Source organism: Phyllobates terribilis, unplaced genomic scaffold (assembly GCF_046119375.1).
Source record: "Phyllobates terribilis strain yellow unplaced genomic scaffold, ASM4611937v1 Scaffold_7__3_contigs__length_470593459, whole genome shotgun sequence".
NCBI lineage: Eukaryota > Metazoa > Chordata > Amphibia > Anura > Dendrobatidae > Phyllobates > Phyllobates terribilis.
The window spans coordinates 189,573,454-189,585,681 of NW_027362767.1; the positions used below are offsets into that span (position 1 = coordinate 189,573,454).

The 12,228-nt window shown below is 50.1% G+C and overlaps 1 protein-coding gene across 6 annotated transcripts in view; it reads right to left on the reverse strand.

Moving 5' to 3' along the window:
- The window catches only part of NHSL2 (NHS like 2), a 521,573-nt gene that overhangs the window by 117,214 nt on the left and 392,131 nt on the right, over positions 1-12,228 (reverse strand). Inside the window, exons 1-2 of one of the 6 annotated variants that reach the window (XM_073639614.1) lie at positions 9,204-9,413; positions 8,682-8,730 (exon numbers count right to left, since the gene is read on the reverse strand). The exons of the other annotated variants lie outside the window; for them this stretch is intronic. Of the exons in view, the coding sequence (XP_073495715.1) occupies positions 8,682-8,730; positions 9,204-9,398 (244 nt within the window). The 5' untranslated portion in view covers positions 9,399-9,413. Of the gene's footprint in view, positions 1-8,681; positions 8,731-9,203; positions 9,414-12,228 lie in introns of those variants that run through there. 6 annotated transcript variants of the gene reach the window in all.

A 12,228-nucleotide genomic window follows, 5' to 3' on the forward strand; every position in this document is an offset into this window, starting at 1 on the left:
CAGAGGAGGAGGCGTCAACTTCCAGGAAGAACTGCTTGTTGCCGTCCGGGCGATGCAGCACCGGGGCGGAAGAGAAGGCCTGTTTTAAGGAAAGAAAGGCCTCCTCTGCTTCGGGTGGCCACTCTTTGGGATTAGTACCCTTACGGGTGAGCGCGGAAATTGGGGCAGTCCGGGAAGAGAAGTGTGGTATGAAGAGGCGGTAGTAGTTGGCGAAGCCCAGGAACCGCTGAATGGCCTTCAATCCCTCCGGTCGAGGCCATTTCTCGATGGCAGACAGTTTCTCTGGATCCATTCGTAGGCCGGTCTGAGAAATAATGTAGCCCAAAAACGGAAGCGAGGTCTGCTCAAAGAGGCACTTCTCGTATTTAGCGAAGAGGTGATTCTGCCTGAGCCTGAGCAGGACCTGACGAACGTCCCTCCGGTGAGTCTGAAGATCCGGAGAGAAGACCAAGATGTCGTCCAGGTACACCAGTACGCAGGAGTAGAGAAGGTCCCGGAAGATGTCATTGACCAACTCTTGAAAGACGGCAGGAGCGTTACAGAGACCAAAGGGCATTACCAGATATTCATAGTGGCCGTCCCGGGTGTTGAATGCCGTCTTCCATTCATCCCCCTGACGGATACGAACCAGGTTGTACGCCCCACGGAGGTCCAGTTTGGTGAAGATTCTAGCCCCCCTCAGACGATCAAATAACTCCGGAATGAGCGGAAGGGGGTACTTATTCTTCACCGTGATCTGGTTAAGGCCTCTATAGTCTATACAGGGACGGAGAGAGCCGTCCTTCTTTTTGACGAAAAAGAAGCCTGCTCCCGCCGGGGAGGTAGATTTCCGGATGAATCCCCTGGCCAGATTCTCCTCAATATATTCGGACATCGACCGGGTCTCAGCAGCGGATAATGGATAAATACGCCCACGGGGAGGAGTAGTACCGGGTAACAGGTCGATAGGGCAGTCATATGGTCTATGAGGGGGTAGTGTCTCTGCCTCCTTTTTATTAAAGACATCAGCATAAGACCAATAAGGAATCGGAAGTCCAGGTAGATTAGCTGGGGTAGGAGAAGGGCGGACGGGATGGACGGGAACCAGACAGGTCTTATGGCAGTCCTGTCCCCAGCGAAGGACTTCTCCGGTCTGCCAGTCAAGCATGGGTGCATGTCTCTGGAGCCAAGGTAGACCTAGCAAGAGGGCGTGAGAGAGTCCAGGCAGAACATGAAAGGAGATACTCTCAGAATGCAGCATTCCCACCTGCAGAGTAATGGATTCGGTGATGAGTTGGATAGGGCGTGGTAAGAGACCCCCATCCACGGCAGCAACAGACAAGGGTACAGCCAGAGGTTTGGTGGGGATGCGGTATTTCTCTACCAGGGACTGTGAAATAAGATTCCCGGCTGCTCCAGAGTCAAGTTGGGCTAGTTCGAAATAACGGTTCTCCCCGCAGACGATTGAGACTGACAGCAGCAGAGATGGAGAGGATTTATTCTTGTCTAGGTCGACCTCTCTGAGCGAACCTAGACACAGGCGTTTCCTGACCTCTCCGGGCAGGCACGGATCCGGTGCTCCTTACTGCCACAGTAGAAGCAGCTCCCCTCGGCACGGCGTAAGTCCTGACGGGTTTTGACCATCTTGGTCTGGTCGACCTGCATAGGCTCAGGAGAGTGTACCTGGGGAGAGACGGAGGAAGTGACGGGTTTCTGAAAAGTAGGAGCTAGACGTGGAAACCTCCTCTCACGGGTGACTTCTTTGGCACGCTCCTGGAACCGTAGGTCAATCCGGGTGGCAAGAGTTATTAGGTCATCGAGAGTGGTAGGAATGTCTCGACCGGCAAGTTCATCTTTAATACGGCCGGACAGACCCACCCAGAAGACAGATACCAGAGCGTCGTTATCCCAGGCCAGCTCCGAGGCAAGGGTACGGAACCGTATGGCATATTGGCCCACGGTGAGACTTCCCTGACGGAGGCGTAGCAGAGATGATGCGGATGAGGTCTTCCGTCCAGGTTCGTCGAAGACTTTCCGGAAAGCCGTGAGAAAGGCAGGCAAGTCGGACACCAGGGGGTCTCCTCTCTCCCATAGAGGATTTAGCCAGGCCAGGGCCTCCCCGGTGAGATGGGACATGATGAAGGCAATTTTGGCCCGGTCGGAGTTAAACTGGTGGGACAGGAGTTCAAAGTGCAGGGTGCACTGATTTATAAAGCCCCGAGCCTGAGCGGAGTCGCCTCCGAAGCGAGGAGGTGCAGAAAGCCGGGGTCCGGGGTAGGATACCATAGTATTGGTGGGCAGCGGAGCTGCCGGATTGCGAGTCATGGCTCTGGCGGTGGTTGCTGGTGGAGCAGTTAGAGTGTCCAGGCGAGTATTGACATTCCGCAGGTGACCCAGGATGGACTCCTGTTGGGACCTCTGACGGGACAGTTCATGACACAGGTCCGAGAGTGAGGGAGCTTGGGTGCCACCGGGTTCCATGGCCCGAGCAAACTGTAACGGATCTGAAGGTTTTATTGGTGCCATTTTGGGGTACATAATTTGAAGCTAGGTTCACATTTATCCTTTGCTCTATACTGGGCACTTACATCAGGATTTATATCAAAACCCCCAAAAAATGTGGTTCGCACCAGCCCCCCCACAGAACTATTCGTTATTGTAACGGATCTGGGAGGCGGAACCTCTGAGCTACTATACAAGGGGGCGGTCCTTGTAAGGGAGCGGGTGGCGACCAGGCAGGCAGTCACAGCAGGTGACCGGGACAGTCTCTGGAAGAACGGGCAGGAGGTCACGGCAAGTGACCGGGGCAGTCTCTGGATGAACGGGCAGATGGTCACGGCAAGTGACCGGGGCAGTCTCTGGGTAAAGGGTTGGTACGACCTGTGGCGGCTGATGGTAGACGTGAGCTCCCAGGTGAGCAGGCGAGAGTCTCTGGATAAACGGGTGGTCACAGCATGTGACGGCGGAGCCTCCAGGAAGACCAACAGACAGGCGGCAGATGAGCGCTCCCAGGTGAGCGGGCAGAAGTCTCTGGACTGGCAGGTGGTCACAGCACGTGACGGCAGAGCCTCCAGGTAGGCTAGCAGACAGGCAGCAGATGAGCGCTCCCAGGTGAGCGGGCAGGAGTCACTGGACAGGCAGGTGGTCACAGCACGTGACGGCGGAGCCTCCAGGTAGGCTAGCAGGCAGGTAGCAGATGTGCGCTCCCAGGTGAGCGGGCAAGCTGGTCCATAGACAGACTGACAGGAGTTGGAAGGCAGACCGTCGGACCTCAGGCAAGCAGGCAGGTAGCTGATGTGCGCTCCCAGGTGAGCGGGCAAGCTGGTCCTTAGACAGACTGACAGGAGTTGTAAGGCAGACCGTCGGACCTCAGACTAGCAGGCAGGTAGCAGAATATCAGGCAGGAATAAGACAGCAAGCTGGCAGGAATCTGGAAGGTATCTGGCAGGTAACTGGCAACGGGACCTGAGGGCTGAAGCAGAGTAGTGAACAGTGCAACAACATTGCTCGGGCACCTCCATTTTGGAGGAGGTGCCATATATATGGTGAAGTCCTCCGGCCATTGGCCGGGGACTCCTTAGGACGGCGCGCGCGGCCCCTTTAAGAGGGAGGCAGAGCGCGCGCGCCCTAAGCACAGTGGCCGGGAAGGAGCGCGCGCTGCCAGCAGAGCGGGAGGAGGATGCCGGGCACGGAGCAGAGAGGTGAGGGGAACAGCGTCCCTGCCTAGCAGAGGGCAGGGACGCCGGCGCTACAGTTATAATGAGGCAGATGTAGTCCCCTTGGAACATTTTCCACTTTCATTCCTGCCTAGACCTGTCAGTTCTGTACCTAGCAGGCCACCGTAGCTGCCAGACCCTGAGACTATCACTTGGCCTTGGGATGTCATGGCAGCACCCCATATTCCCATTGTGATGGTGCTAATGGAGTTAAAAAGGTAGCCCCTCCCTCCTTTACCTGCCCATTGACAGTGGCATTTGGGGGGTTAAATGACTATGATAGGGGGGATGCAGCAGGGTGTCCTCTGTAGTATGCATCTGACACCCTCTCAGCCTGTACCCACTGGGGAGTGTAATATTCCCATTCTACAGCACAGGATGAAGGCGGTGTTGAGGAATAAGACCCTTAAAGTGGTTGTCCGGTTAAAGCAAGTTATCCACTATACACAGGATGGAGGAGAACTTGTTGATCGATGGGTTCAACCGCTGGCAGAACGGTGAACTTGTATCCCCGTCAGAATGGACGCTCAAATGCCGTTCTATTCGTTCTCCCCTTGGTTGACGAGCGCTGTGCTCCGCTTTTTCTGGAAGCCCCACAGAGAATGAATGGAGTGACGTTTGGGGGTCCCGCCATTACTTTGTAATGGGGATAAAAGTTCCCCATCAGAGATAAAATTTACCAGATCTGCCAACTGGTCATAGGTCACAGTGGTGCGACACCAAACCATCGGGAAGTCATCAGCCAACTTAATGATACATGATAACTGGTTTTCACTGGACAACTCCTTCAATGACCGCTGTAAATAGGCGTATTGAAAGGGTTAATATAAGATGCCCCCTCCTGATAATCCAGATTCTGATCACATAATCACTTGGTAACACAGGGAGGTTCTGGGAAAGGCTTCGTCATACAAGCCGAACAGCAAAATTAATGGGAGTGCCGAACCCCTTACTTGCCAGATGACAGTGACTATAACGGGATGCGTCAGATTATTGTCATGCACCCAGGATTTTACCAGACAAAATAGCACAACATGTCAAATGGAGCCTTGACTGCAAATGTGAACATAGCCTTATAGCTTAAATGGTCACTGCCCTCTCCACAAATTATTCACTAATCAATAGTAGATATAGGAAACTTTGTAATTTATCTTATTACAGAACTATACTTCTTTCTCCACTTCTCGCCCCCCAGGCCTCCTGAAGTCATCATTCACTCTTAAAACCCCTAAAATGTGATATGGTCAAACCAGGATGGACCACCAGGTCACCGAGATGGAAAATTACAGCTGCCTATTGAAGTCTATGGAGGGTGACATGGTGAAAAGAGGCACAGGCACTGCCAAATGGGGAGTCTACTTCCTAGTAAGTGGTTATCTCACTGCAGTACTGGATTCACAGCTACGCTGCTAAGTACAACTGTGTAATGTCTTCTGTGTAATGTCCTTCATACAGACACAATAGAAGAGGCCCCTGTTCAATAACAATATATGGGCCCTTTGCAATCCAATAGCTCATAATACACAATGTCATCTACTTTCTAGGTGGATGTGGGGCCCTTCCTCATGGGCCCCTGTGTGGCCGCTCAGGTTGCCCCTGTTCTCTATGCTGCTTCTGATTATGTGCAGCGACAGGACAGCAGGAATCCCTCATGTCTGTGTGTGCTGTGTATGGGAGGATCCACCCACCAGCTGAGAGACAACTGTAGATTAGAGATAGAGCCCGCATGGGGAAAACTGGTGAAAAATGCAGGATACAAGTCATATAATGGCCAGAAAGTGTTATTCCACATGTACACGGACAACAGATTATTCTAAAAAGTCACCTAAAGTGACAGGTGCTCTGTAAGTAACTGTCACGTGATTGATCTCTGATACTTTATTATAGCCGGCGCCTTCTATGCTGTTATTACACCACTGAGCCCAATGTGGTGGAGATGGAGCACGGCTCACTGACAGTCAGATATGTCCTATGTTGGTCAGTCCATATGGGGGCTTCTCTTGCAGGTTATCCACTATATTCTTCAGTACCAGATACCTGGGTGGGCTGCGCACATCTCGCTATTCCACCATTATCCTGGCTCTCAGTTCCCATAACAACCCCAGCTTCTGCATTACGCCCGCATACTCCGGGAGTGCGGATGGGGTGGTTTCTATGTGAACAGAGCACAATGTTTCATTAGCAGCAAATGTACATTTCTTCTAAATAGTGTCATCGTACGGTTAACTATTAAATGTACAGATTTAGGAGCCACGACATCAAATTCTGCAAGCATAGTCTCATCACTTGCATGTTAGACTCCCCTTGTAATTTAAAGGGAACCTGTCACCAGATTTTCCCATATAACCTGCGGCCACCACCTCTCAGCCCCATGTGACAGCAGTCTATAATGCTGCACATAGGACTCCAATTCATCCTGCAAGGCAAAAAAATAGGGTCTGTAGGATCCGATGGGCCTCGCTGGATCCAGTCCGGTGCCTGCTCGCTGGTCCCGGTCCGGTGCCTGCTCGCTGGTCCCGGTCCGGTGCCTGCTCGCTGGTCCCGGTCCGGTGCCTCCTCTTTTCTTGTGATGCCATCCTCCTGCGCAGGCGTACTCCCCTCTGCCGAGAGCAGTCTACAGAGCCCCGACACATGTGCAGAACAGTACGTCTGCGCAGGAGCGCGATGGGGAACACTGTGTGGATGACATAGGATGTGCCATCCACACAAAGCTGAGGAGGATGGCAAAGCAAGAAGAGAGGAGGCACCGGACCAAGACAGCAACTTCCATCGGACCCGACCCCCCAGGTGAGTATAATGAAAGGGTAAATTGGAGTCATATATACAGCATTACAGAATGCCATCACACGGGGCTGAGAGGTGCTGGCCGCAGGTGGCAGGTTCCCTATAATGTTTGCTATGGGAGCCCTGAATAGCTGCTAGCCCATTATATCTGACACAGTGATGAGAACCGTATCATTAGTACAGATCACTAAACCCAAACTAGGGCTGCCGGGGTCCTCTGTGCGGCTTGTGACTAGCTATGTAGGTGCGATGCCATCTGTGCACCACGGCAATGAGGATGCCATGCCGGCCAGGCTAGTGAAAAGGATCCCAGAAGGTAAGAGATTCGCGGCACTCTACTCTGGTGGCCAGACACTGCTGACCTGGACAATGGACCTTAGTCCCTTAGATTGTTCTGCCCATCTCTACCTGACTCACATGTGCTGTCAGAGGGACAGAAGGATCCGACTTTGATACCAGTACTGCCAATCACTTTGCTATCAGGATAAGTAAGTATCTACTAAGTATCTGGCATTGCCTTAATCGCTCAGAACACGTGCAGAGCATGCGCAATGGAGGCCGTGCAGAGCATGTGTGGCGCCCTGCTGCGCATTGGTGCCACAGAACCCAGAAGGGTGCATGTATGGACTTCTCCACAAGAGGCCCTCACACATTCACACACCTCCACCTTACCACCTCAGACCAGCAGAGGGAGCCCGTTAGGGATATATATAGGGAGGGTGGAGCCAGGCTGTTGAGTCTTTAGTTAGGTCAGTTGCCAGACAGACAGAGAGAGTCTGAGAGCGTGCTGACGCTCAGAGAGCAGCGAAGAGGCAGCGCGCTGGCTGCAGTGCTTAGGCGAGCCAAGGCCTACAGCACGTGTGGAGGCCTAGTGAGGTCCTTGAGTGGGCCGAAGGCGAGAGGAGAAGGAAGAAGTAGCGAGGGGGCAGAGGAGCATACCAGGCTCACCCCGAGATATATATACCAGACACCGGGTCCGCGCCTACAGGGACCCTTTATACCCAATAGGAGCCACCGGAACCCCTGGAGGACTACAGGGCCCAGGTTCACCAACCGCTGATTACAGTACCAGAGCTAGGAGTCACGGAGGTCCCAGCGTCCAGGGAGAGTGATCTCCAAAGAGAAGGCCCTACCACCAGGTCAGCAGGTGCAAAGAGAGACAGTAACCAAGCTAGGCCTAGCTCCAGGCAGGTCAGAAGGTTAGAGAATAAAGCAACGGATCAGGAGGCCCTATACCCGCTCACTGGGGAGAGTCCAAAAGTGTGCCCTTCGCCTGGAGTACCCTGGACCGTGCCTGCACCATCACCAGTAAAGGTACTGAAGCTAACTCCCGTGTGAGTGTCCGTCTTTCCTCCGGGACCGTCCTGCCGTCTCTCCCCTGCACCACCATCCATTACACCCCACGCTGCCCTGGAGCTAGCTCTACCTGTGGAGAGCCACACCATCCCTGCTGCTGTAACACCAGCTCCAGAGGACTGCTCCGCAGCGGGGGCTCCCCTAGCCGCAATCCACAGGTGGCGTCACGAACACTTTCCCAAATCCCCTATAACCTATTCCTTGAAGCTCATCAAGAGAATGCCAAGAGTGTGCAAAGCAGTCATCAAAGCAAAAGGTGGCTACTTTGAAGAAGCTAGAATATAAGACATATTTTCAGTTGTTTCACACTTTTTTGTTAAGTATATAATTCCACATGTGTTAATTCATAGTTTTGATGCCTTCAGTGTGAATGTACAATTTTCATAGTCATGAAAATACAGAAAAATCTTTAAATGAGAAGGTGTGTCCAAACCTTTGGTCTGTACTGTATATATATATATATATATATATATATATATATATATAATCAGGATGGAGGACATTAGTACAGAATTTGGGGACATTACCCCTATAACAGTGCGTCATGACCACATTTTTTGCTTCAATTTTTTCCTATTTTCCTCCTCTAAAACCTAGGTGCATCTTATGGTCCAAAAAATATGATACTCAACAAGTGCAGAAAATCTGCAACATCAAAATCTCACCAAATACTCATCGTGTGAACGTAGCCTCAGAGATGTGATCTACTCCAGCTTCATGGACCATAGACAGGACTTGACTCATTGACATGTAATCTTTTCTAGCTATGCTCTGTGATATGTGCAGAGGTCACTGCGCAGGGAGGGAGAGGAGGTGACCAGTGAGTGACAGAAAATAATACCTTACATCGTAATCTTTCCTGTGATGATAATGTAATGACTGCTGAAAAGTGACTCTGTAATGAAAAGAAAATGGGAGCCTAATATTAACTTTAATTTCTGGAGTGAAAATTGCATTGAAAATGTTACGTTTTAATGATTTTTTTTTAAAAAAGTAAATAATATGGAAATAGTAAATTAATATTCCCAAAATGTTTTTTTTTTCAAATATGTTACAATACAAATGCTTGTTTAAAACAATAGTTGTTTTTTTTTAATGATGTTACAATCGATTTAAAACTATGCAGGGGATTTTCAGCTCTGTATCAGAATAAAGGGGTCCTCAACCCAATAAAGATATTTTTTTAAAATGAACCATACGAATATAAATAGGATTTTCTGTGCAAGAAATATTGGCGATAAGTTCTTTGTCGGTGTGCTCAGTACATGGAGCGGTCCGCACATCGATAAAGCAGAACTCCTGGCATTACGTCCCGACCGCTTACACTGAACTTATACACTCACACATCATTCATTATTTACCACTGACCTTCTCATTAGGCTGCGATAATTGACTCCCTAATTGTCTATATGGCGACACTGGTGGAAGATATTGCTGAGCTTCGGTTATTTTACGCCATCGGCTTGCTGTAAAGGAGTGAACGTTCTCCTCATTAGCAGAAGTCCTCCCTTTCTCGAACGCTTTCCCCTCGATCTGACATTTCCTAAACTTGAATACGCTCATTATAACTTACCACAACCCACCGCCCTCACTTAGGGAAGTGGTCGGCCCTGTCTTGGTTATCATAGGGTGAGCTTATTTACTTGTGCTTACTACAGTTGTTTGGTGTGCCATGAGTCATACATACATATAAAGGCATAAATCTTAGATTATTAACACTAAATCTCCAGTATTCGGCCATATATTGTTCAAAAGATCGCAGTGCAATTTAAAAGTGATTTCTGCTACTATCACAAAAAATCCAATACTCTTATATTTATTGCAATTGTCACAAGAATTAAACTTAAGTTGCAAAAAAATGGCAAACTCCTTTCTAAATGTAATAATGATAATGGTTAGGAAACCAGGAATAACCTGCAGGACCGCACACTAACATGTTATGTTATAATGCGCCGGACCAACCGCCCTGTATGATGTGGGAATAGGAACAACAGTATGTGATGTAGGAAACAAGGTGCTTAGCTCTACGGGGTCCGGAGTGATAAATGAGGACGTGACAAGGCTCATGGTCAGAAGAAGGACAAGTCAGACAAAATTTGCGACAGAGTGCTATCAGTCATAGGGAGTGCCTGTCAACAGATTACTGAGGCCATGAGACCTACTCCAGACTGCTGCACCGGTAGAGCCCACATACAGAGGGAGACCATGCTCTGAATGGAGAGAGTGGTTACAGATGGCCCCCTGATAACTACCTGTTGGCAACTTAAATTTAGGTCAGGGCATTCCTCCAATATTGAAGACCCTGGACAAGTGCAGTGTGTCATATCCTAATGTGACCTGAAGTGGTTGTCTCCGCCAGCCTCCCTGCCCTAACAACACCTGGCAATAATGGGTCAAGACAGTGATAAAAACGGTGATATGTAATATAAAGAGGTGCTGAAGATTGGACAGTGTAGAGGCCATAGTTCATAAGACAGGAACAGTGTTGGGGGACAGCCGTAGTACATTAAGGAGAAGAGTGTGACAGTTAAGAGGGAGATGTGTGCTGTATTCATGTACTGATTATGGTTCTGGTACTGTATTCATATATGGATGTGGTGCTGCATTTGTAGCACCCTGAGGATTCGGCTGCTACAGGGGTATTGCACCTCAACCCAGAGGTGTGATATTCCACTCTCGGGTAAGGATGGAGTGTGGAACTGAGCTCGGTAGGCTGCATGCACTACACACATCCCATTTCCGGGGAACAGACCAACGGTACTCCCACTTAGAAATGTGCAGGTACGACCGAGTCTGTTCCTGGCTGGAGTGGGAGGGGGGTGGTACATCCCAAGTAGTGTAGGGGCAGAAAGGGGGAGCAGCCTGGGTAAAGATAGGAGCTCATTGGGTGCTGGTCGCCTGAGCTCACACATAGAGGGTGTATATAAGGTGGGCACCATCAAAGAACAGGGTCAGTCTGTGAGAGGTCAGTCTGTCAGAGTCAGGAAGAGGAGCAGAGCAGACCCAGAGAGAGAGAGAGGAGAAAGCCAGAAAGACCCAGAGGGGGAAACAGAAAAGGAACTCTGAGAACCCAAAGTCCATCAGCGGGTGAAGAGTTGGCAAAAGGGTACCGGAACCCAAGCTGGTGGGGGCAAAAGCACACCCTAGCCAGAGACCGGAGGCCGTGGGCAGTGTCTGCCACGGCCACCCACCACATCCACCCCGAAGGCATACCACGTGGAGGGTCAGGGAACCCAAGGCCAAGGGTCTCCCAACAGAAGGCCCGAGGGAGCTGGACCTAGGTGGATCACTAGTGGGGACGGCCAGAGGAAAGGACAGAAGGAGAGCTCAGGGTCACGCTCCGGACTTGTTTGGGGGTTTGCTGAATCCAGGACCTGGTGGACGCAGCACGGCTCGGGTGGTCACTTGAAGCTGGAGTGACCGGAACATCAGCAGTGAGTAAATACCCTAAACTGCACAACCCGACTCTGTCTTCACTTAACATCTACGCTGCACCACCACAACCCCCATCCTCTGCACCTGACCCCCTGAGGCTATACCCCACCCGTTGGGGGTTATACCATCAAACGCTGCACCTACACCATCAGCCTCAGCGGACCCTGCTGCAGCGGCGGCCATAGTGACCGCAATACAACGGGTGGCGTAGTCGACAATAAAGAACTTAATAACATCTGTAGAACTGCCACATACAACTGAGTTTGACACCCTGGGCACGGACCGGGTCACAGCCACTCGGAAGACTACAACTCCCATCTGATCCGGCTCCGGATATTCCCCCTAAAGAATATGGCCCAGGGGGCGCGTCACATTCATGTACTGTTGGTGGTTGTGTTGCTCAATTCCTGTACTGTAGTGTTTCTGGTGCTGTATTCATGTATGTTCCTTTATTGGTTTTAATAAAGATGTATTGATGTATGCACAGATGTAGTAAACCATAAGTTGTCAGATGAGAAGCTAAATAGCTATTTTAATAAAGTACTGTGCTGTCTGTCAAGTTTAGGATTAGTACATCTGTATTTTTGTTAAGAGCTTTAAAATGTTGCATTTAGTGGTGGTAGGGGTGAAAAATATGGGAACCCTACTTTGGTATGCTGCATAATCTGTGTAGATTTTGTAATCTTGTGTAATATCTACTACAATAATCAAAGTTATCACTCTGTGTTTTTTTTGGTGTTACATAGGACTGCAGTAAAATGTGCTTTTAATTTTGGTTATGATGTAAAAAAAGGGGCTGTGATTTTTAAGTTGTTCTTAAAAATTGGAATCCCAATAAATTGGGTAAATTCTACTGCAAGTGATTCTGTGATGCCAGCCCGCTGGCAAGGTAACTGCAAAGCAGTGAGACACTGTAGTAGTGTAACCACCCAGCCCTGCATCAGAGCTTTGTGGTGTC